This window comes from Garra rufa, chromosome 9 (genome assembly GCF_049309525.1).
Source record: "Garra rufa chromosome 9, GarRuf1.0, whole genome shotgun sequence".
NCBI classification, from domain to species: Eukaryota; Metazoa; Chordata; class Actinopteri; order Cypriniformes; family Cyprinidae; genus Garra; species Garra rufa.
In genome coordinates this window covers 13,059,056-13,084,889 of record NC_133369.1, presented here as the reverse complement: position 1 = coordinate 13,084,889, position 25,834 = coordinate 13,059,056, and the positions used below count along the sequence as shown (strand labels likewise).

At 36.3% G+C, this 25,834-nt stretch overlaps 1 protein-coding gene across 1 annotated transcript in view; it reads right to left on the bottom strand.

Annotated features, from left to right (window-relative positions):
- Positions 1-25,576, bottom strand: part of LOC141343156 (neural-cadherin) — a 156,564-nt gene extending 130,988 nt beyond the window's left edge. The window contains exon 1 of the mRNA XM_073847757.1: positions 24,889-25,576. Coding sequence (XP_073703858.1) covers positions 24,889-25,576 — 688 coding nt within the window. The remainder of the gene's footprint in view (positions 1-24,888) is intronic.
- Between the last annotated feature and the right edge of the window lie 258 nt (positions 25,577-25,834).

Genomic DNA, 25,834 nt, shown 5'->3' with positions numbered 1-25,834 from the left:
TTTAATGAATCCGACAGAGAATGTTTACTCTGCTCACTCGGAATGTCCTTTCACCGCTCTTTATAATTACAGATGAAATAAGCTGCCTCAAATAAGGAATTTCTTTTACTTCAGGGTTATTTTGCTATGCATTAAAAAAGGCGTTCCGCTGCATTATCTTGTGGAACGAAGAATGCAGAGAGAAAGATAATTGAGGGGCTCAAGGTTAGGGTGACAAGAGGCGAAAGCAAATGAAAAATAGTGATTGAATGAGGAAGTAAATGAATGAGATGCTACTTTATGCCAATACATGCAAGTGCTTTTGTTTGCATGAAGAGTGTGCACACATTAGTGTGTATATTTGTGACACTGTGGGCACATGAAGTCGCTGTAATGCGATCAGTGTATCCAGCAGTGAGAGAGGCTCTGTATTTGGTCAGAGCGGATACTTTTTCATCAAGGGAGCGTACATGCTTAGGCAAGGCACCGTGACCAAAGCTTCCTTAGCTTCTTTAGGACAAGGCTATACCTTACACTAATGCAACCCTACCAAATTCCCAAAACTTAAGACGTACACACACAATCAACAATCCCTCTTAGTATGCTCCTCATGTTTTTCAACAGAAATAAATCCATCTGGCTGAAAAGATCAACATGATTACGCTCACGTCCATCAGAAGTGTCTACAAAAGTAGCCATTCTATGTTCACTAATCGTAGTTTTTATTACTGTCTAGATGTTTATCCCATGTAAATTCACTGCACTGTGTTACATACTGTAGAAACAACTAACATTTTAAGACAAAAAACAAACAAAAAAATTAACAGCATAATGCACTTATTTCTATAATTTCACTTATATGTCTAAAATTATTTATTTTAGTTTTTAGTGTTTTATTTTATATTTATTTACACAAAATAGTATAGAATTTTAAAAGTTGCCATTTATCAGTTATTGGTCATTACTGAAATATTATTTTGACTTATTGGCATCAGCCATAATTTTAATATTGGCGCATTCTAGTGCCTAAATTTAAAATGATGAATTTGTTTTAATATTTATTTTATTAGGCAAAATAAAACTGAATTTAAATATATTTACCTTGGTTCAAGCGCTTTCAGGCATTTAAGCACATATGAAAAAAGACATTTTGTAGCAAGCCTGTAACCATCTAAATCAATTGTTTTAATTTAAAAACATTTTTGGCAAATCCAGGTAATTTACCATTGGTCCGATCTCCTTAAAACTTTGCATGTTTGTTTAGAATCACCTGTCACATGTGCTCAGCAGGTTTCACAAAGTTTTAAGCTTTTCCTTTAGGCTTTATGGGATTTGGGGTAAATTTGATTTTGTTTTTTGATAATTCTTAACCTAGAGAGTCTAGAGAATTGCACTGCAGTGTTTTTTTTTCCTGCAAAAGTCGTTTTTTTTTTTACATCTTCTCAATCATTTAACAAATGATTTGATTGACAGCACAGTTGTCTGGAATTATGAGTTCTGTCATATGATGCGAATATCGCATATATGTGTGAAAAAACATGCAATGTACAGTCCTTTACACCCTTGAAATCAGCCCAGAAGCAGATTTCTTTCACATTTCCCACAGACCTTTGGGGCCATGAGTCAAACTTTGAATCAGAGTCATTGGTCAATGGCGGCCATGTTAAGTGACTTATGTCACTTTGGACCAAGATCGTGTTTAGCGATTTTCATGTTGATAAAACGTAGATATAGTTGCGTAGATATAACCATTTGTATGTTTTTTCCCCACTTATAGCACCACCAAGTGACCAAGTTTTGTGATTGACCTCTTAGTTTGGTAAAGACATCTCATTCCATTCAGGAGTTATAGGCATTTTCCTAAATGCGTCCCTGCCTCTTTCAAACGTTTTGGCATCCTTTTGCGACAGTGAGTTCAATTTTTTTTTTTTTTTGATAATTATTGATATTCACTCTCCAGAGAATCTTTCTGCACTGGTTTGGTTCCGATTGGGTGAAAAACCTAGGACATGTTCGCAAAAGTAGATTTTTCAAAAAAAACAAAATACACGAAAATTTCATCAGGCTCAAGATCAAATCTGATTCCAACTACATAAGAAGAGCTTACGACTGGCGGATTAGGAGTTATGAGCGATTTCATACTTTTCATTGCTGTAGCGCCCCTGACAGGCCGATTGGGGTGAGCCTTGGTGACATTGTCGGCAGTGTGAGTGCTACCATCCCTCCAAGTTTCAAGTCTCTACGACTTGCGGTTTGGTCTGCACAATCAGTATTACGTGGAGATTGCTGATCCTTGGCCATTCTAATAATTACAATAAGGTTTCAGTGCTACATGCTACATTGTATTTCTTTATTTAGAGGGTAAATGACAATACTAATTAATGACAAAACAATCCTGATGTGTTAGATTGTGTCGAGTGTTGTTTAATTTAATTGATTGAGTAATTGAGTTAACTGAGTTTAGAGCTGCCTGTTGGTTTACCATTTAATTATGGACACCTGAGAACACTAACAGCCAGCAAATAAAGAGTGCCAAATGGGAAGTGATGCATCCAAAACTCAACACATGCTCTCTTTCAGCAAAGCTTATTCACTCTCAAGTAAAACTTTAGAATGCAACTCTGCACTTAAGTGGAGCTGCATGGTTCAATGTTCAACACAAAACCCAAAGGAAAGGAGACAGGAAGCTGGCACGAAGTCTTCCGTGAGGCCTACACTGAATGAAGCATTAGGAGACACAGTGAGATGATGGAGCCTCCCAGGCCTGAACCTGTCTGAGTCGACTCGCTCACTGAAGAGCAGATGAGAGATGGGAGCTGTCACGGGCTGACGTGGGCAGCATGTTGTTCGGCAGGTTTTGGGGAGGGGGGCGCTCCAGGGCCTTCGCTCTCTCTGCTGTGACGGGAATTTTGGAGCGCTTTTTAGAAGTGCGGAGAAGGGGTTTGATCTGCCAGCTCTTTGGACACTACACAAGTACCGACTGACGAGTCGTCCTGTGAAATGGAGATGTGCGAGCGAGTGCCCCTTGCTATGTTGTTGGTAGGGTTTGAAAGTGTGCTCTGTCAGAACAAGAGAAAAGCAGACACAAGTCTCTATAAAAGTGGCTCCCAAACAAGTTGAAGCCTCCTCAACACAGCACATTTTGCATGTCTACTTTGTCTGATGCATTCATTTCAAGTCTTGGAGTCTCTACTAATAAGCTGATGACCTGACTCAAGTGCAAAATGGGCAGCATTGAGGGGGCACCAGGTAGTTGGAAACAGTTGGGAACACTGTTCCATAGAATGGGATATTGTGATAGTGAATAAGAGATGCACAAACCCTACTTTCTACAATATCCATAACGCAACATACATGTTGCATGGGACATTAACCCAAAGCCTGAAAACCATTTCTCACATAAGGACATGACAAATAGGTCAAGTACAATGTTTACTGAAATAACCTGCTCATAAGAGTCAGTAAGTGCTCTGACCAAATAATTCAGTGAAAGTTTCATTAGACTGATTTAAACTTGTCATTTGGAACAATTTCGCTCATGCGATCAGTAACTTCTCTGACTGATTTACTTAGTAAAGGAATTGTTATACTAATTTAATATGACTCTTCAGTTCATGAGTCTTTTGAGTCATTTGCTGAATAATTCTTATGAGTAGCTTCATTGAAATCAAAACTCAATAGTTAACTAATTGAGTCAGTCTAACAAATTCATCGCGTTCAGAATGGTTATTGAATTTGAGCAGATTCTTTTAATTAATTTTTCATGGAGACTTTTCATGGAGACTTTTCAAATTCAGGAGTTAATGAACTAATGGCTCACTAAAACAGTCCAACAAATCCATCACTGAATGAATCCATTACTGAATCAACATCTCAAATCTCAAATTGAGCTTGAAACATACAGTCCTACAATCAAATTTGGTTTCTACTCAAGCCAAACTACCAAGTGTGAAAGTGAAAACACTATACAGTAACTATGGTCATGGTTGAGTGGAAAGACAGCCGCCTGAAGGATTTAAGAAGGTGAGCACAGTGGGAGTACTGGACTCCCTGGCCTGGCAGACTCTGGACAAACTCCATATAGCCCAGATGAAGGCAGCTGGATGCCCGGGCTTAGGCCCAGGGAGAGCTCGCTCCAGCCTCATCCTCTACCCATCACAGGGCTAGAGAGTCCAGATGGACTCCGGCGAGGGAAATCAGTGCTTCATCTGCTTTGGACGCAACTAGAAAAACCTCTGTCGTAAACAGCGCCCCACGGGAAGACCGCCCAGCGCTGAATCCAACAGCCAGTCCAAACTCCACTTGCATTTCACTAGGACATTGAGGACATGCATTCTCTATAAAGTTTCATATAAAATGCTCTAAATTTATGGAAAAACCAAGGACATTTTCTCTTTTTCTATCTGTGTGGCATATTTACCAGAGTTTATGAGCCAGACAAAGTGACAAGAGTGATAACTTGAGTCGGAGCCACTCTGGAATCAGTACTGAAAAGCTGTAAAGAACAGACAGACAGCTAAAGACAAAGACAGTCAGAGCATGTAAGTGATTGCAAGGACTTCTCAATACACTTTAAAAAACAAACTTGAAGTAGCATTTCTGACGTTCCTTTATGCAGGTGGAGCATCAGAAAGAAGACAAACCACATTCTGTGCTGAGGGATCCAGGGACGTAAAGTCTTTGGGAAATAAACAAACCGAGATATATAAAACACAAGTGGAACGCAAACCACACAACGAGAACCTGCATCTCCCCTACATCCAACGATGTTGGCCCACACTCTTACACTTTCTGTTAAGCCTGCTGTGAAAGACAGCTGGTAGATGAACGTATTTAAAGAGTTAGCTCACCCAAAAATGAAAATTAGCCCATTATTTACTCACCCTCAAGCCAATCAAGGCGTATATGATGAATTTAATCAGAGTTATATTAACAAATGTCCTGGCTCTTTCAAGTTTTATCATGGCAATAGGAGGGTGTTTCTCTTCAACAGGTCAAAACTAGTCCAATAAAGTGCATCCATCCATAATAAAAAAGTGCCTCATATGGCTCCGGGGGGTGAATAAAGGCCTCCTGTAGTGAATCGATGTGTTTTTGTAAGAAAAATATCCATATTTAAAACTTAATAATCACTTTAATCAAGCTTGCTCTCACAGTTATACAAGACACAGGACGTCGGCGTTGCACATGCACCGCTCAGAAGTGACGAACACGGACGTGCAAGTGAAGAGATCAAAACAACAGTCATGAATTAGAAGTACAAAACAAGGATTTGTAAAGAAGAATGTCGAATAAATTTGATATAAGCCAAGAGGAGACTAAAGTAGGGAAACTGAATGCTCAGAATGACTTTACAGTAAGCGCAAGCTAGATTAAAGCTTAGATTACTTTTTCTCACAAAAAACGCATCGATTTGCTTCGACAAGAGGTCTTTATTCACCACCCGGAGATGTGTGAGGCACTTTTTATTATGGATGGATGCACTTTATTGGACTTGTTTTGACCTGTTGAATAGAAACACCCAACTATGCCATTCTAAAGCTTGGAAGTGCCAGGATAATTTTTAATATAACTCCCGATTAGATTCGTCTGAAAGAAGGAAGTTTTATGTGCCTTGGATGGCTTGAGGGTAAGTAAATATGGGCTAATTTTAATTTTTTGGTGAACTGACCCTTTAATCTATTATGCTATATTTAATGAGCATATAACTAATAACCTATTGTGTTCTCAGGGTCCAAAAACATATTCTGCCAAAAGTAAGTGAACTGAGAAAATTTGCCAGCCATTAATATTTCTCAACAGCCATGAAACTGCCATATTTCATTAAGGAACAGTTTGGTATCCATTATTGGACAATACACATTTAACACTGGCTGATAGAGTGCATATTTAAAAATAAAAAAATTGCAGATTTCAACCGTTCATTATGTTCAGATTCCTACTGGCCAGTATTTTTTAATTTACATGTCAAACCCCGTTTTAGTCACATTTCATGCGTTTTAAGTGTTCATTTTGGATCCTGTGTGCGCTTTCAAGTTGTTTATTCAAGCATAATGGCTGAACAAATCTCTTGCTAACCATGATACGTCCGCACCTTAGTACATCTCTCCCCTGAGGAGGTTGAGTTATTATCAAAGCAGTCTGGAAAAAAAGGCAAGGAGCATCTGAGAGGAGAATAAACAACATGACTGACTCGTGGGGTGATCTTAAGAGCTTCCGTGCCCAAGTGAAGAGTTGGACACGGTGGGCGTAGCGTTCCCCAGTTCAAGAGTTCAACTGTGTACAATTCAGTCCTGGGAACCTCCATCTCATGCTACAGTGGGCATAGTCGCAAAGTTCCCTGGCAATTTAATCCTGTCTTGCTGAACAGGAGGGTTTCGAAGATCAGCCAAGGTTGGGGGGACACGTCACACGTCATTCATCTGAAATTTATGACTAAACCGTGACATAATCACTTGGAGTCGTGGGAAAACAGAACAAAAAATGGTCTTTTGGCTGTTTCTCCCTGTCTATTTGCCACCCTGCTTGCTCATCCTGCCACCAATTTCTATAGCCCTTAACTAAATGAGGCATTTGCTAACTGTGTAAGATGACACAGTCTTTTATGTGAGCCCTTAGAGGCCAGGTAGTATCTGCGGATTCTCTCCGTCTCTCTTTCTCTTTCTGTCTTTGTCAGGACTCTCCCAGCAGAAACACACCAGGCAGAAAACATCAAAGGAGTCCCTCACACTCGCTAGGAGCACAACTTCAAAGCTTGGACTTGTTACTCACTGCAAATATGTGTGTTCAGCTAAAGCTCGCCCAAGATAACAGCCCCAAATACACTGTGGCAATTTCATACCGGATTCAGGCACCACTGCAACCTGAGAACTGACTTCTGTGGCGTAATTAAAAGCGAGCGTTTGGGACGAGGGGAGGAAATTGTTTCAAATATACAGTCTCCTTTGAGTTGCATCCTCATTGAAATGCACCTGGAGAACTTTGAGTTTCTGCTGAATACTCCTGGAGAACTTTTGATACATGCGAGTCTTGCAAAAACACCCGGTATTAACATTCAAACAGGGTGAGCTGAAGTTGACAGCTCTAAATACAGGTCTGAATGGGGATCCGGTCCCTGTCTACACCTGTATTCAGTGCAAGACCAAGTGAAACACATGCATCCAAAGCTATTTAGATTATAAAATGCTCTTCATACTAAGAAATAAACCGTTATTTTAGAAACTGTTCACTGAAAGGTTCTTCAGGGGACCCAAAATCAGGATTTGTACAGACACTGCTTAATGAAATTTCAGGACTTTCAAGAACTTTTCAAGCACTACTTTTTAACTTTTTTCCCCAAGGACTTAAATTAGAGATCTCACTTATCAAACAAGGTCTTCTCTTTCTAAATTCTAAAAAAATATAAATAATATATTTTAATATATTTAATAATAATTTCAATTTTGTAAAATACAGATAGGCCTATGATTCTTTTGATGTAATAGTTGATATTACAAATCTATACTACTTTGTTTAAAAAAATTGAAAGAAAAAAAAACATTTAAAACACTAATGAATAAAAGAAATGTTTCAGCTACATAAAGTGCAATAAATAATAAAATCCTTTCCTCATTAAGTTGTTTCTGGATTATAAAAAAAATGAAATAAAATAAGATTAATAAAAATAAAATGAAATAAATTAATACAATAAATAAATACAAATAAATAAAATAATATAAATAAATAAAATATTGCTAAAATAAAAAAATAAAATAAAATAAAATACTGCTAAAATAAAAATAATAATAAAATCAAATAATAAATTACTAAACTAAAAAATAAAAATAAACTGAAAAAAAAAAATCAAATAAATTAAAATACAGACAGGCCTATAATTCTTTTGATGTAATGGCTGATATTACAAATCTATACTACTTTGTTAAAAAAGACATTTAAAACACTAACAAATAAAAGAAATGTTTCAGCTACATAAAGTGCAAAAAATAATAAAATCGTTCCTTCGTTAAGTTGTTTCTGGATTATAAAAATAAGATGAAATAAAATGAATTAAAATAAAATGAAATAAATTAATTAAATACTAAATAATTAAAATTATATTATTAAATTAAATATTGCTAAAAAAATAAAATAAAATAAAATATTGCTAAAATAAAAAATTTAATAAAATCAAATACTAAATTACTAAACTAAAAAATAAAAATAAAATAAAAAAATAAAATAAATTAAAATACAGACAGGCCTATAATTGTTTTGATGTAATGGCTGATATTACAAATCTATACTACTTAAAAGAAAAAAGAAAAAAGACATTTCAAACACTAACGAATAAAATAAATATTTCAGCTTCATAAAGGGCAAATAAAAAATAAAATATTTCCTTCTTTAAGTTATTTAATTTACATATTATACATGTATAATAAATGAAAATAATAAAATAAAATAAATTAAAATAAAAAATGTATAAATATAATAAAACAACGAAATATAAAATTCAAGAAAATTAAATAAAATAAAACAATACAAATAAAATCAAATAAAGTGCAAATAAATAATAAATTATTTTCTTCTTTATTTCTAAATTATCTAAATCTTAAAATTTGTGTCAAAATGCATGTTAAAATCCACTTGGAAAAGCTTTCATAGCATATCTGTCAAAGTTAATCAGAACATAAAAGGAGAAAAAAATATAGGATAGATCTTGATTCTATCCATCAGGAATTAATTGGATTGTAAAAAAATACTTAAAGGAAGCTGAAAAAGTAAGGTCATACCAGCATTGCTTAGAACAACACGCACTGATAAATCATTAACAGCATGACCATGAATATGTTTCTAACTAAATACTTTAAGGTCAGTTTAATTCCGTGTTAGAAAAGGTGCAAAAACTGCCAAAAGGACACAAAGAAAGGATGTTTTAAGAAGAACTACACTGAAATCAGTGCCATTCATCAGGCCTATATACATCGACTTTTCTCTTTCTCATGTCTTGGTAACACAGCGGTGTGAAAGGTGTTTGGGGCTGAAAATAAGCATAGCAGATATTTCCGACTCCAGCACCCCAGCACCTCTTTGTTCCCTTTCCTCTCCCTGATCCCAGAAAAAAAAACAACAACACAGACGTGCGACACACAGCACAATTTACACATCCACATCAGTGCGCGCAGCAGGGGCAAACACAGGCACACTGCTTAAACAGGGCAGCGCTTTTAACCCCTCAGGGTGTGTGTGTGTGTGTGTGTGTGTGTTTTTTACGATTACACAGATGTTCATCACGTCACATGCAAACGTTACATTCATACAGAGCATGTGTGTGTGCTTAACGGAGGAAGGTTTCTTTTTTAAGTAGAGAGCTTTAACACCTTGCGATGCTGGGTTTACAGTCTACCACCTCATTACAAAAACAATCGCAGTCTCGACGCTCCACACTCCGCGCCGCAATCGACACACCGTGTGAGATTTTTAGCTCTTTCCTCACCTTCTTAAAATACTCAAAACATTTCATTTTCAAACCATCCACACCTTTTAATGGCAGCTGACGTACTTCACCCTAGGGAACAGAGGTGAGACGTCTGAAAACTCTCACATTCTCAGCTTCAGAGGATCTGTTTTTTAACTTTTTCTCTCATCACAGATAATAAATAGATGACTGGAGTCTTGCCCACTATTGCAAAAGAGAGTTCTTCTTCTAGTAGTGTGCTACTGGTGGTTGCTAGTTCAAAAATGATGAATGCAATATAACGTAGGTCGTTTTTACCATTTACTTCTAAGAATGTATATAAAAACCTTTTAATGTGAGCATGTAAAGTTGAAATCTTTCATTTTGCATAAAAAATGAAAACTTGGCTGCATTTAGTGTAATATTAAAAACGTGCATGCCTGCCTATCATGCGCTTATAAATGATATAATAGACTACAGGATTTAAACATTCATAAGGATCTTGAATAATTCATCATTGTTTATAAGAGTATATGTAAGATTATTCAGCAATGAGTGCATATGGAAAAAGTGTGAAATTAAGTTAAACAGCATCTGTGATCTCTGTTTGTCTTGGTTTGCTATGTTACATTCTTTTGGCAGTAAACTACAACTATGTCTCCTTGCGGAGTTAGTCAGTGGATGAGAGGGAAGGTATGAGATAGGGAAATAAATGAGAAAGAGAAGGATAGCTACATCTTGAAAATATGATTAATGATATGAACTAGATTCAAAGCCAATGTACAACCATAAACTATAAAATAAAATAAAATGAACTGAAATAAATAAAGAATAAAAATGAAATAAAAGTAATAAATAAAATATTAAAATAAAACAACACAATAAAATAAAAATAAAATAAAATGAAACAAAATAATAAATGAAAATGAAAATAAAACAATATAAAATATAATAAATAAAAATAATAAAATAAATAACTGACACAAAATAAATTAATAATAAAAATGAAAAAAAAAAAAAAAATAACACAATAAATAAAAAATATATAATAAATAAAAATAATGAAATAAAACACTGAAATAAAATAAATAAATGAATAATAAACAAATGAATAAAGAATAAAAATAAAATAAAATAATTAATAAATAAATGAAAAATTATAAAATGAACTAAAACAAAAATTAAGCAAACTAATCAATTAAAATAAAAAGTAATAGTAAATAAATAATAAAAATAAACAAAACAATAAATAAATAAAAATAAAATAACACAATAAATAAAAATTATAAAATAAAATACTAAAATAAAATAAATGAATAATAAACTCAAATAAAGTAAACAAATAACATAAAACAATAAAATAAAATAAAACAAAAGAATAAATAAAGAATAAAATAAAATGAATAAAAAAATCAATAAAATCAATAAAATAAAATAAATAAATGAATAAAGAATAAAATAAATAAATAAATAAATAACAAAAATTAAGCAAAGTATTAAATTAAAGTATTAAAAAAATAATAATAAATAAATAATAAAAATAAAATAGATAAAATAAAAATAGATAAAAAGATAAAATGAAATAAATACAAAAAGTAAAATAAAATAATAATATAAAAATAAAATAAATAAATAAAAAAATTAAATTAAATTAAAAATATTGGCTTGTTTGGTTATTGTTTTAATGTACAATTACTGCACCACTCCATGCCTAGAAAAAAAAATACAAAACTACTAAAAGACCTACAGATAAGAAAATGACCCCACAGCTTCTAAAGAGACATGTGTTTCAGATTTCCCTTCCAGGAAGGGTGACCCATTGCATCTCTGACACCCACAGTCCCCTTCCCCCAAGACGCTTTAAGCCAGAGGTCAGTGACAGGCGGCCTCCAAACAAGACAGTGGACATGTGGAGAACATCCAGCCAGTGTTTCCAGATCCGGCACTCTCTGCCCACCAAGGGATACAAAGACCTACTTCCATAAGTCTTGGATTCAATGCACTCTTCCAGCACAACAGATTATACAAACAGCAAAAACTAAGAGCCCCATGATGGATTGCACAAAGAAGAATCCCTGACCCCATAATAAATCTAATTTAAACACTATTATTGACAAGATGATAATGCAAACAAATACAAGGCTCAACAAAAAAGAAAGTTTTATTTTATTTTGGCCATGTGTGGCTAAGAAAGAAAAAAACCTGCTTGTCAGGACACACGTTTAGAGCACTCACAGAAGCCATGCTATATGATTTAGCCTCTAGCCTGGGCAGCACAAAAGGTAAACAGGTCACTGGGAACTCCTGTGAAGCGCAAGTGAGGACAGAACCTCTGCTGATATTCTGAGCACGGAAGAAAGACGGTTAAAACTTCACACAGTCTGCTCATTAAGGGGACCTTCTGTTTAACTGAGTTTCCTCTGCCTGTTCATAAATCAACAAACACTCCACAAGCTGCAGCTGAAGCCGTAATACCCGGTGTGGTGAACAGGCGTCTTAAATAGCCTATAAGACTCACACAAAACAGACCCCTGCAGTCACCTCCATTAATCTTTGAAATCGCATCTGCTCAGTGCAAAATATGTGCATACATGTTTCCAACGACAGGGAGTTGGTGCCCGACCTGGAACCAACTCAAGTTTTCAAAGCAACTAATCAGTCTAGCAAGACTGATGCAATTTTATATTCGCTATAACTTCTGACCGCTGCATTAAAAGCAGGTTGTGATATCATAAAGATTGTAATTAATTACTCTGGATGTTAAATATGTTTTCAGAACTTGTAGGGAGAAGAGCCATCAGATCTTCTGACATAAAGCCACTTATGCTGTTGGTCTTCATTGCTTTGTTTTAATCAGCCAGTAAGCTGGAACGTGTTGTTTAAGATCATAAATAGTACATGAGATCAAACCTTTAATAATTAATTATTTCTGCTAAGGTGCTGGACTGTAAAATGATGTAACAACAGCATCAAATAGAGAAATTAGGCAGTCAAAACTAGCAAGACGGTGTGATATAGTTAGGAACAGCCTTTGGTTACGTTTTTGTTGCGCGATATTTGCCTGTGGAGGTGGAAATGCCTTGTGGACATGTTGCCCTCGTTTCTGGAGGAGCGTTTGGTTCCTGACTGTCGTTTGGACTCGGCTTTGAATCTGACGTGGCTCAGAGCAACACAATGCAGCTTTCATGTTTCCAATCACATCCTGGTTATGCAATCTGGCTCCGCGGGACGTGCCGAGGAACGGGTGCACATAAAATGTTAGCATACTGACCATACGGGCATAATGTTCTGGTTAGGGCAGCTCTTCCTGTCTGTGCTGGGCAGATTTCATAAGCTGATGGGAGCGAGATGCTGTTGTTAGCACTCCATTATGGAGAGATGATCGGGGAAACATCTGTTTTGCGAGGGAAACAGAGAGTTCTTCCAAAGTGGCTTTAAAGTTTTAAGCTGTGTGGTTTGGTGGGAGAGCATAAATGCACACAACCCCTCTTAAGGAGTAAATTATGATGAGCCAAATCACATCAAGATCAGGCTTCATGAGCAAATGGAGAGAGAACGAAGGAACAAAGTGTCGCCAGACAGTGAAATTAACTGAAAATTTCACTAGAGAAAAAAATGTCTACAAAGTCTACAAGAATGATTATCATAAACTGTGCCTGTTAAAGCATATTAAAATTCAGTTTAAAGTAGGTACAATTTATATTACATTACAAGAAGCTCAATTATAGAAAAAGAACAGAGTATTCTCAAAAATCAAATAACTCTTGACCCATACGTGACCAGCATCTAACTACTCAACATTTGGGATCCGAATCTCTGCCCTCCATTAAGTTTTCACCTGACGGATGTCAGAGGTAAATTACCCAAACCTGTCTTCCCACACAGCGAAAATAGTTTTAGCTTCCAAAAACACTAACCTACTAGGCCTCAGAGAATGAAGTGTGGCAAAATAGAGTAAGGTAGTCTCCCAAAGCTTTATTGTGAAGATCTCCACTTATGTATTTCCTTCATGACAGGAAAACTTGACACAACGATTGATATCATTACTAGTGTCTGTTAAAGGGATAGTTTACCCAAAAATAAAAATTCTGCCATTGATGACTCCCCCTCATGTCAGTCCAAACATGTAAGACTTTTGTTCATCTTTGGAACACAAATTAAGATATTTTTGATGAAATTCAAGAGCTTTCTGACCCTGCATAGACAGCAAAGCAACTGACACGTTCAAAGCCTAAAAAGGTAGTAAGGACATTGATAAAATAGTCCATGTGCCATCAGAGGTTTAACCTTAATATTATGAAGCTATGAGAATACTTTTTTGTGAGCAAAGAGAACAAAAATAACGACTTCATACAAAAAGTATTCTTGCAGCTTCATAACATTATGGTTCAACCACTGATGGCACATGGACTATTTTATCAATGTCCTTACTACCTTTCTGGACCTTGAACGTGGTACTTGTGTTGCTGTCAGGGTCAGAAAGCTCTCGGATTTCATCAATAATATCTTAATTTGTGTTCTGAAGATGAACAAAGGTCTTACAGGTTTGGAACAACACAAGGGTGAGTAATTAATGATAGAAGCATCAATACTGCTATTGCTCACACCTAGGGTTTTGGTTATGAACAAACTCCTAACCCATAATAGTAAACTCTCAGAGTATAACTTGCCATTGTCATTTGTAACCATGGACCATGAAACCACTCATAATGGTCATTCTTTTAGATTTATACATCATCTGAAAGCTAAATATCTGAATAAATAAACTTCCCATTGATGTATGGTTTGTTAGAATAGGACAATATTTGACCGAGATATGCCTATTTGGAAATCTAGAATCTGGGGTTGCAAAAAATCTAAATATGGAGAAAACTGCCTTTAAAGTTGTGCAAACTACTTTTTTAGCAATGCATATTACTAATCAAAAATTAAGTTTTGATATATTTACAGTAGGAAAATATCTTCATGGAACATGATCTTTACTTAATATCCTAATGATTTTTGGCATAAAAGAAAAACCTATAATTTTGACCCATACTATGTATTGTTGGCTATTGCTACAAATTTACCTACAAATATACTTAAATGCTACCTACTGTTAACTGGTTTTGTGGTCCAGGGTCACATTTGTGTGTTTACGTGTGACTGGACTTACAGTTTTGAACTTGTGGACAATATAACTTGAAAATAATATTCCATTATATATATTATCACATAAAACAAAATCTAGTTTTGATTCAGTTTTCTTGCATTTTCACATGCAATAAAAAAGAAAGAAAACTGGAACATATTCATTGTTTTAATTCAATCTTGAAATAAAATGCTTTGCTTTCTAAAATCACTCATTTGGGTGTTACTTTTGATATACGTTTCCTGCTAAGATATTAAAACAGAAAAAGCATCAAACATTTCTGTTTATTTATGCTCTTCTCAATCTCACATAATGACATTTGTGCTCCAAAAACACAAACCAAACAAATCCCAGGAATACAGCTCACTGTGTGCAATCAATAGGTCGCCCCTTAAATCCTACGTGGGCATTTATTTTCCCCCACAAAGTCATTTTTTACTAAGATTCATGTAGTCAACTCAATATCCATTTCACAAACCTGTCACGTGAAATTGAATAAATGATGCCTTTTGAGAGTCACACCTCACCAAGTGAGCGATAGTTCTATAAAACTATACCCATGGGGCCGATCGTCAGCGCTGAAGGGTACTGTATGTGTTTATTTCACGAGACTAGTTTACTCGCAGATGTCTCCGGGACGGCCTCCAATTGAACGCAAAATCTCAAACTAACTGTGTTTGTTTGTTGATTTTCTGCCGTGTACAGACCTAAGAAATCTCTGCGTATTTGCTTAATTCATTTCTGCAGCTTTTAAATCTTTAAACGAGTCCCTCTTTCTGTCAGTTTATTTTCGCTCTTTGAAGTTGGCATTTCAAAAGAGGGAGCTGCAAAGCAATATGCAAATGACGTTCTAGGACTGCGCCGCGGCCCCGTATGAAATCGACAGTAACACTGGAGAGATTTTCGACTGCGTGCTTACATAATATTGATTTCTCATCACAGTTTATTGGCTTGTGAACCTTCCAACACATGTTGATTTTTTTCCTCATCAAAATTATCTGTCTCCTCTGACATCCAAAGCTGCACATTCAGCTACATGCTTCTACTAGCTTTACTCCAAGAACACTGGCCAGGAACAGCTGGTGTCGGACTCCTGGAGACTACGGGACGTGCAAGTGTGTGGCGCAGGTGTTCCTCCAGTTGTGGGCTAAAAGCCTCGCAGGCCCAGGTGTTCATTCACAACATGCTGCATATTTGGGTCACAGTACTGGGACGGGGAGAAAGAGAGGAATACAGATCAGGATAATTCTTTGCTGCCAGGTCTCAAGACCAAATGCAAGCCAAGCTTGAACATATTTAATGATCTAATTAGGTCTCCATGTATTTAAAGGGACAGCTCACCAAAAATATACATTCTGTCATCAATGTTCTCCAAACCACTTGTCCTCTGTAAGGTCATGGGTGTCATTATTTACTCATTACCTTAATCTAGTTGCAAATCTTCTTCAACAGAATACATTTTAATAGCTTAAATGAGAAAACGATGACAGAATTTACATTTTTAAGTGAACTATACCTTTAACAGTGTTTGCAATGGGTCCGTTTTCCTTGGGTTGCAGTCAGCTTGTGTTCTAGCGGTGACATCAGACAGTTGCCAAGATTCAGCAGACGCAGGCAAACCATAGAAAGAGGAGAGAGAGGGAGAGAGAGAGACAGATGCTCGCCGCAAACAGAGTTCACATAATTACTGTGTGTCAGGGCTTTGGAGAGCTCTCATTTCCACCGTACAAAGGAAGAGAATACAGGAAGAAAACATGCTGATCCCACAAACTGTATCGAAATGCTTGGCACACAAACCGGTCGGCGGATACAATTTTCATGTTAATTGCTCTAACTGTCAAATGACTTTAACAAAGTATCTGCACTCCTTTCAAATCAACTTCGTGCCATGGAATAATGAAAGATTGTTATTTCTAGACAGAAAGCACGACTCAATGAGTCACCAACATTTTTTGCAATACCCCCAATAGGTGTCACACACCTTCAAACTGTTCTTGCAAATTATTAAAGCTAATTTATATTTTTATATACGATAATACTCTATTTAAACATTTTGTTCATTTTTAATAATGTATTTTAATTGAATGCGGTTTATTTTGGAATTTTATCATAATTATTTATCTAAATCTTACAAACCACCAATGGAGAAACCCTGGTCCAAATAAAAGTGGCAAAAAACAAGCTGCGCTATTCTCAGGTGGACAATCACAGCGGCAAACATCTCACCTTATATTTCCAAGGGCTATTACACAATGATAAGCACTGTGCAATTCTTTCCAGTGGCTGCACTTTCTACACAAAAGGGAACAGTTCGTCCTCATTGATCTCTTAATGGAAGCGTGTTCAGCTAGATTGAAAGACGAATCAAAACCGCTCATTGGCAGAATGGGATTTTTTATCTCTTTGTTTTTTTTCCCCCCAGCTTACTGATATCAGTTTAATCAGCCGAAACTCTGATCGTCAACTTTGATAAATAAATTTGTGACTGAAATCCCTCAGCGGAAGGTTTAAATTGAATGCACTTCAAGAGCAATTTCTTTTGCCGTGAAAGTGAGGGATTTCCAAACGGGAGGGAGGAAAAGAGGAGTGACAGCGTTCTTCTCCAGGAATTAAAATAAATCCAAGCCAGCGTGACCAATTTCACAATTAAGATCAAAAACCCAGGCTGAAACGGGAGCCCCGTGTGGCTGAGGCTTGGTGCAGTTTACCACGGGGCGAGAGAACTGGGGTTTCGGATGACCTTGCCCTAATTCATCGTTAAAAAAACACCATGGCTCTGGGCCACTCTACATATCCTGTCAATAAACTATTATAGCACAACGGACAGGCGGCCTGCCATGCTGGCACAAAGTTCAATTAACTCTGAGGACGGGGTACGGACAGAGAGATCAAAACAGGAACAAACAACTGAGAAACAAGTACGCTAGAGAGTGACAGAAAAAGTAGTCGTTTGAAAGAATATCCATCATTTAGTTGGTTAATTTTTTTCCTGTTAGTATGATGTAAACTGACTTGTAACAAAATATTCTTCTTTCTTCCAGTAGCTGACTTGACAAAAACTGACAGCTTTTGATTTCACTACCGATCTTGCACGTCGAAAACCACATAAACATATGCATGCAATAAACAAACACACTCAAAATACACACAAATCCTGTTTTCTCACCAGCCCTGTCCGGCCCTCAGTAACACTGATTCAAACTGACCCCGACAGCTCTCCAGGGCTTCATTTACAACCAAAAAAGACCATTCTGTAAAGCTTTGGCTTCCTCACAACAGTATATCCTGCAGCGGTCTCTGAACTTCTCTGAACGCGCGCGCACACACAACAGCATGAATTTAAAGGCACAATTAAAATCACTTTGTCTCAAACAGCCGCCCATCACCCCGCGCACAACGTGTGATCTTCAGAATAACTCAGCGCAGGGTGAAATCTCCTGTGCACATTGCTATAATAGTCCTTCTCTAGAGCAGGGGATCATGGTCAGGTCCTTAGGCTAACCACAGCAGATGGGAAAAGGACTAATTGTACAAAGCAAACGAAAGGGTGAGAAACGGGTGGTCTGAGATGCCTCTGAGCGCTTGAATTCCTTCTGCTGGTTGAATGTGTCACTAAAGGGCACGGGGACAAGATTCTAGAATTATACTCTAAAGATGTATAGGGATTGCTGAAAAATTTAAAAGGTGTCTGGCAGGGGATTAGAGTAGGTTATTGTTCTCTCGTGGATTTATTGTCAGTGCATAGGTGATGAAGAGGTAATTAATGGACCACTACAGATAAACAAACCTTCTCAAACTGACAGCATGCCTAAGTGAGCATCTCTTCAGATGACTAATGAGTGACATCTCTAATCAGCTGCCCAGGGCGGCCATCACAACCGTCCGCAACATTCCCATTTCTCATTCTACAGTAAATCTCACATATAAAAACAACACTCTATCATTTATTGTTCCAATATGGTGTAATGGGCTTATTACAGGAACAATCCCCCTGGAGTAACCTGAGGTTAAATGCTTTGCAATGGTGATGGTTCATGGCTCAGTTCTTGGACCAAGATAACAACCTGCCAGTTATCAGCCCTCTCTGGTTCACACTATGATGCAAGGTTTACACTGAAGTGTATCCCAAATTCCTGCATTAAAGAAATAGTTCACCCAAAAATGAAAATTCTGTCATTATTTACTCACCCAGAAAGCTCTCGGATTTCATCAAAAATATCTCAATTTGTGTTCCGAAGATGAACATTTGGAACAACATGAGGGTGAATAATTAATGACAGAAGTTTCATTTTTGGGTGAACTATCCATTTAATACTGAATTCATATTATGTGTGGTCATGCGTTCATATATTTACTATCTTATTACATATTTTACTGCAAATTTATGTTATATATATGTTACTGTTCAAAGGTTTGGGGTCAGTAAGATTTGTTTTTTTGAACGAAATCAACACTTTTATTCAGTAAACTTACATTAAATTGATCAAAAGTAATGGAAAATATCATGGTTTCCACAAAAATATTAAGTAACACAACAGTTTCCAACATTGATAAAAACAATATGTGACCATGGACCACAAAACCAGTCATAAAGGTCAATTTATATTAATAAGCTTTCCATAGATTTTTGGTTTGTTATGATAGGGCAATATTTGGCCAAGACACAACTATTTGAAAATCTTGAATCTGAGGGTGCAAAAAAAAAAAAAAAAAAAAAAAATTAAGAAAATCTGCTTTAAAGTTGTCCAAATGAAGTTCTTAGCAATGCATATTACTATTCAAAAATTAAGTTTTGATATATTTACTTTAGGAAATTTACAAAATATCTTCATGGAACATGATCTTAATATTCAAATGATTTTTGGCATAAAAGAAAAACTGATCATTTTGACCCACACAATCAATTTTTGGCTTTCGCTACAAATATGCCCATGCTACTTAAGACTGATTTTGTGGTTCACTGTCAAATATTTCTTAAGCACCCAACCAGCAAGGATCACGTGAACTGAAGACTTGAGTAATGGTGGTGAAAATTCAACTTAGCCATCACAGGAATGAATGCATTTATTTACATTGAGTATGTATTTTTCCACCTTAGGTGTCGGGAGCTTAACAGGAGTAGACAGGCCTCTTTCTGACCTGGGTGTGCACAGAGCTTGAGCTAGGCTGGTGCGTTACAGAAGAGGCAATCCTTACAACAAATCAAGTGCATGTGGGAGACAAAAGGGCAAGCTGCCCCTAATCACAACTTAAGTACACTCAACATTTCTGAGCTCAGACGGAGAAGAAGGACGAATGGAATATAATGGGTCTTGAGCCAAAAGGAAGCCACTAAACTCTCAGAGCTGTGTATATCACAGGGAAGCACACAAGGTCACCAATCTATGCCCTTGCACTTTGCTGGCCCCTTTTTGATTCGCTTTTATTGACATGAATGAGGTGACTGAGGGTGACAATGTCCAATGGAAGCCGGATGGAAACTCCTTGGTTAATGGTTAGAGTTCATTAATAATGCACAGTCGTTAGTATCAAGTATTCACAATGACAAAGATTTTTCTGACATTTGTTGGACAGTGAACGGACATCAATCAAACTTTCAATGAGAGTTGCCGATCTGTGGCGACATTAGAGACATAATGAAGTGACTACCAATGGAAAAGCAAACAGTAACCCTACAACAAAGTGTGCTTTTCTTACACAGAAATCACAATTGTCAATATTCATTTTTTTTATGCTATAAAACTACACTTTGGAATTTTGGATACTACGGCACAATATCAGGTGGGTCAATTCATCTTAAGTGGTCCTTAAGTGGTTTCTTGAGTGTTTTCATTTTTCCAAATTTGATTTGAGTGATTAAAAAAAGAGTAAACTTGAACCCTTCCCATTCTAAACTGACCCTACAATTGGAACTTTTAGTGATCTTGTACATTCCAATCAGACCTAAGGTTTAGGTTTAAGGAACATGAATGTGCAAAATGTTCATTTATGTACCTTGAAATGTGCTCAAGGAACTAAGACCATCCTGAGATGAGATTTTTGTATACATCTACACTTTCAGTCAAAAGTTTTTGAACGGTAAGATTTTTAATGTTTTTTAAATAAGTCTTATCTGCTCACCAAATTTATTTGATCCACAATACAGCAAAAGCAGTAATATTGTGAAGTATTTTAAATTTAAAACTGTTTTCTATGTGAATATATTTTAAAATGTAATTTATTCCTGTGATCAAAGCTAAATTTTTAGTGTCACGTGATCCTTCAGAAATAATTCTTATTTTAAATTATTTGCTGTTCAAGGAATATCTGTATTATTTACTATCAATATTTAAAACAGCATACGTACATTTTTCAGGATTTTTGATGAACAGAAAGATTCAAAGATCAGCATTTATCTGAAATAAAAAAATATATTTTTATTTAGCAAGGATGCTTTAAATTGATTACAAGTGATGATAAAGATATGTATAATATTACAAAATATTGCTATTTAAGACAAATTCTCAAGTTCTACTCAGCTTTTTTCAACATAAGAATAATAATAATAATAATAATAAAAAGAAATTTGAGCAGCAAATTGGAATATTAGAATGGTTTCCGAAGGATCACATGACTGGAATAATCATGCTAAAATTCAGCTTTGAAATTAATTACATTTTAAATGTATTCAAATAGAAAACTGTTATTTTAAATAGTAAAAATATTTCGAAATTTTACTGCTTTTCCTGTACTTTGGATCAAATAAATGCAAGCTTGGTGAGCAGAAGAAAAAAACTAAAAATCTTACTGTTCAGAAACTTTTGACTGGTAGTGTATATAACCAGAATGTGTTGTGGGCCATGAGACAAAGCAACTGTGGTAAACTAAGCAAAATAAAAGTATTAGTTTTGTGATAATAGAGAATATCATTTAAAAAACAGTCAAATTAAAAATGGTCGATCACCCAAATTTTCAGTTATTAGACCAAAGAAGCTACAGCGTAAGATTGCAATAACTTACTCATTAATTGAAAAATGTTATCTAATTAAATACATGCATTTCAAAGTGTATCTACAGGGAACTGGAAGCAAACATCACTGACTTCTGACCCTCAATTGACATCTTTTTTGAACACACTGCACATCCAGTCATTCACCCTTGCTTCCTCTTTTGACTCACTAGACAAGCTCTTCAAACAGACTACACAGTGTTGAAAGACTGATAAAGTTGTTGTTCATGAGGATATTTGAAACTTTCATGGGCGTATGGATTCTTTAAGGATGGAAAAGAAGAGAATGCGTACAACACGCAAGCCATTATCAGTGTTTACCAAGCCAATGAAGGCACCACAGGGATGGTCTTTATGAGGATTAGAAAGCTGCCCCGCGGTCCCACCGACTGTGTGTGCTGCATAGTAATGCTAATGCTAATTGTGCAGGACAAACTGTTAAGCCTCTCTGCTCTATGAGTGGCTTCTTGATGAAATGGCAAGTGACATTGGGGTGAGTCAACCATACTGGTGTCTCTCATCCAGTACTGCTGTTAGACAAATGTGACAGGCCAATAATATAACAGATATGCTGAAGGCAAATGCTAGAGCATGGAGTCATAAGGTTTGATCCCCAGGAAGTTGGATAAATCAATAAGTTTGACAAATCAAAAAATATCAAAAGATGATCAGGGTAAACCGAATCACAATATACTGATAATGAGCACTGCCCTAATTTTTATGTGTGAGATGATATCTTGTTTTTGCTGACAACGATAACAAACAAACTGCTCATTCTGATTAGATCCCAATTACAACAAAAGGAAAATCTCAGATGAAAAATAAACAGATCTATATCTCTCCTACTGTGCAGTTGTTACCTGGAGAAGCAACATATCAAAGACTACAGGGACTATGAGTGAGTATGTCTTCACTCTGTTAACACAGTAGGGACTTTCTCATCCAAACTTCGCACATAAACGGGACAAAACAAACAGCGCTGCTCCAAAAGCACTCAAATGGACTGTGTTAGCATGAGGCTTCACAATGGATTCAAAAATAATTGTCTCCCAGAAGACCCTGCATTGGCTTGACTTCACCATACAAGCGTTTGGAGAGAGAAAGTCCTTCAAACTGCCTCCGAAAATGAGATACAAAGCTCTTCTGCTGCCAACAGGACTGTGTTCCCATTGTGCTGAATTCTCACAGAAGAGTGGAGAGGACACTCCACTGTGTTGTAGTGTTTTAAAAAGAGGGCTGTGTTGGAAAACGCAACGAGTTCTGGTCTTTGTAGACCAGACTAGGATAAAAAATGCATGGACTACACGGTATATGTATGGTGAAATGACAGAAATGGACGGCATGCCAAAGAAACACACAAAGTAACCTAGTATGAACTGCTTTTTAGCAAATCAAAACTAAACAAACAGTTCAAAAAGACAAGTTACCAGTTTAAATCAGCCGAAACACTGAAAAATGGGTTGTATACCTAAAATATACAAACATAATCAAAACAAATCTAATGAAGAGCTTGTGAATTGGAATAAAATCAAATCTGTAATTCACACTAGACTGCGAGACATAACAGAAAATAATCAAATGACATGAAGTATCCTTCAAGTACACTGTATTAGCGCCTTGCAATGTGTTATTTAATTTTTTTAAAGTCTTTCCAGCATAAATAACTATATCATGATGTATATGAGTAATAAAACTGTGCATATACAGTTGTTAGACATAAAGACGTTTACATATAGTAAATTAATTTATAAAAATGACCCTGTTCAAAAGTTTACATACACTTGATTCTTAATACTGTGTTGTCACCTGAATGATTTCAGTTGATAGTTGCTAAAGAGTCCCTTGTTTGTCATGAACAGTCAAATTGTCTTGTGTTTTTCAGCTTTTTTAATGCATTGTGCTTCCTTCTGAAGCATCAGTGAGTGTTTGAAGATGGATCTCAAAATCATACAGTCATTGTTGGAAAAGGTTCAAATACACAAAAATGCTGAAAAAATGCGGACAATGGCAGTTTAACTGTTCAGGACAAACAAGGGACTCATGAAAAACTACCACTAAACAAAAAAACAAACAGCTATGAATCAATTAGATAACACAGTATTAAGAATCAAGTGTATGTAAACTTTTGAACAGGGTAATTTTTATAAATTCAACTATTATTCACTCTTGTGGGCTATATGTAAACATCTTGCATGTGAAATATCTTATTCAGGTCAGTACTAAATAAAAAATAACATGCATTTTGTAAGATCCCTCTTATTTTGGTAAAATAATTAACATTTTGCTGATTCTGCAAGGTGTATGTAAACTTTTGACTTCAACTGTATATATATATCGCCCACCCAGAGTCGAGACATGTGTTCGGCAGACGCTACACAGATTCTCTGTAGGAAAAACCTCTTGTTTAATTTTAAAAAGGCCACATCTGTTCTGCTCGCTGCTGATGATAGAGCTTTCTAACAAGCTTTTATCCCAACTTAAATTATCCTGTAATTCTCCAATCAGTGGATGCAAGATCATTACAACAGACAAGACATTGCTCAAAGCATTTTCTTGGGATACTTTACAGAAATGCACATAAAAACTCTTCTTTCAAGGGAACACGTGGCGCTATTATTTCAGAGGAGCAATTTCAGTAAACATGTCTAGAGGTATATTCATCCGATCTCAAACAATCACTGAGGCGACCTCAATCAGAGTCACAAACAACCCCAATGGCGGATTCAGGTGATGGACTGGGACCTTCGCTTGCAAAAACAAACATTTGTATCCCCCAACGTCAACTACACATCCTGCCCCAGCAAAGGTATTTGAGACCACATGCGCTGTCTGGTGACTTCCAGGTGAATAAATATCACTAATTATCCCAAACAAACAGTTGAATAAAGGTTTGCTTTTAGAGCTCTGATTAGCGAAATCAGACCTGCATGACCTCAACCACTTAAGCTAAACTCACGGTCATAATTAGAAGACTTTCTCCATAACATTTATGTTCACTTGAACCCGGTTACTTGATGATACCGAGTGAGCTCATTTGAGTTTAGCCAACATGTCCTAATGTCTCTGTTTCACAATCATTTAAGCTGAGTTACCCGGCAAAGTGCATTACTGTATTACAGTGAGAGATTCAGTCACTATTCACTTTCATTGTGCGGAAAAAGATGCAATGAAAGTGAATGGGGACTGAGGCGGTTAGTCTCTAACATGTCATTCTGTGTTAAACGAGAGAGAAATTTAATACAGCTTTTGAACCACATAATGAAAGTAAACGATGGCAGAATTTGCTTTTTGGGGCGAGCTATCCCTTTAAACCACACAAATGAACGAATTTAAAAGGCTGTGAATATTAAATACCTCTCATGTTGTGGATTTTGACCATGACCTCGGCTGTTGACATCAAACGGTACGATAAGTACACGCGTCCGGAGTCTCTTTCAATCTGGACCGGTGAGTTTCCGTCCGAAATCACCTCGAACCATTTCTTCTCGAACTTCTGGTCCGGTACCGTAAAGATCAAGTCTCCGACTTTCACATCTTCAGAAACTGTAACGGTGTAGGATACTTCTTCAGAAACGGTTCTCGGCTTCCTAACTCGGCGTTCAGCATCGGTAAGAATCTCTATCCCGTCAGTTGTTATGCTAAATTGTCGCATATTGTTGTTTTTATCAAGTATCTTAATCTTAACGGTCACTTCCTCGGCAGTGCAGCGCGGCAAGCGCGCGCTCACCGTATAGCTGGATTTGGATTCCCTGTTAAAAGTTTTGGTGGTTTTTAAAACGAATCCTGCGTTGTCCAGATATTCAAGGGAAAAATCCGACGAGTCCTCCCCTGTCAAAACTGTTTTAAGTCCAGCCAAGTTTAATTCTTTGCATTTGTCTCGCAGAGGAAAAAGAAACCCAGCGACAGCAGTTCCAGGAGGTGCGCCTTCCTCAATTTGTCCATAAAAAACAGCCGAATGCACAATAGAAATGCCAAGAAAAACATTCAAAAAACATGCAATAGGAAATCTGAAAAAAGTCGGAATACGTAAATGCGCCCTCATTATTCCATCAAAATTCTGCCACTCTGTTCTTTAAATTAGACTTTTATCCTTTATGCATTAATAATATGCTACAAATGTAGCCCAAACCATCACTGAATAAGATAAATGAACTATTTGCACACTATCTGCACTTCAAGTTTTCAATACAATGTCAATGTTTTGTGTGTAGCTCAGCTCCTCGACCGGCATCATTCAACCATACTCTCACTCATTCCCGCATCCACCGATACACAGCATCTCCATGTGGTACCCGGGGCC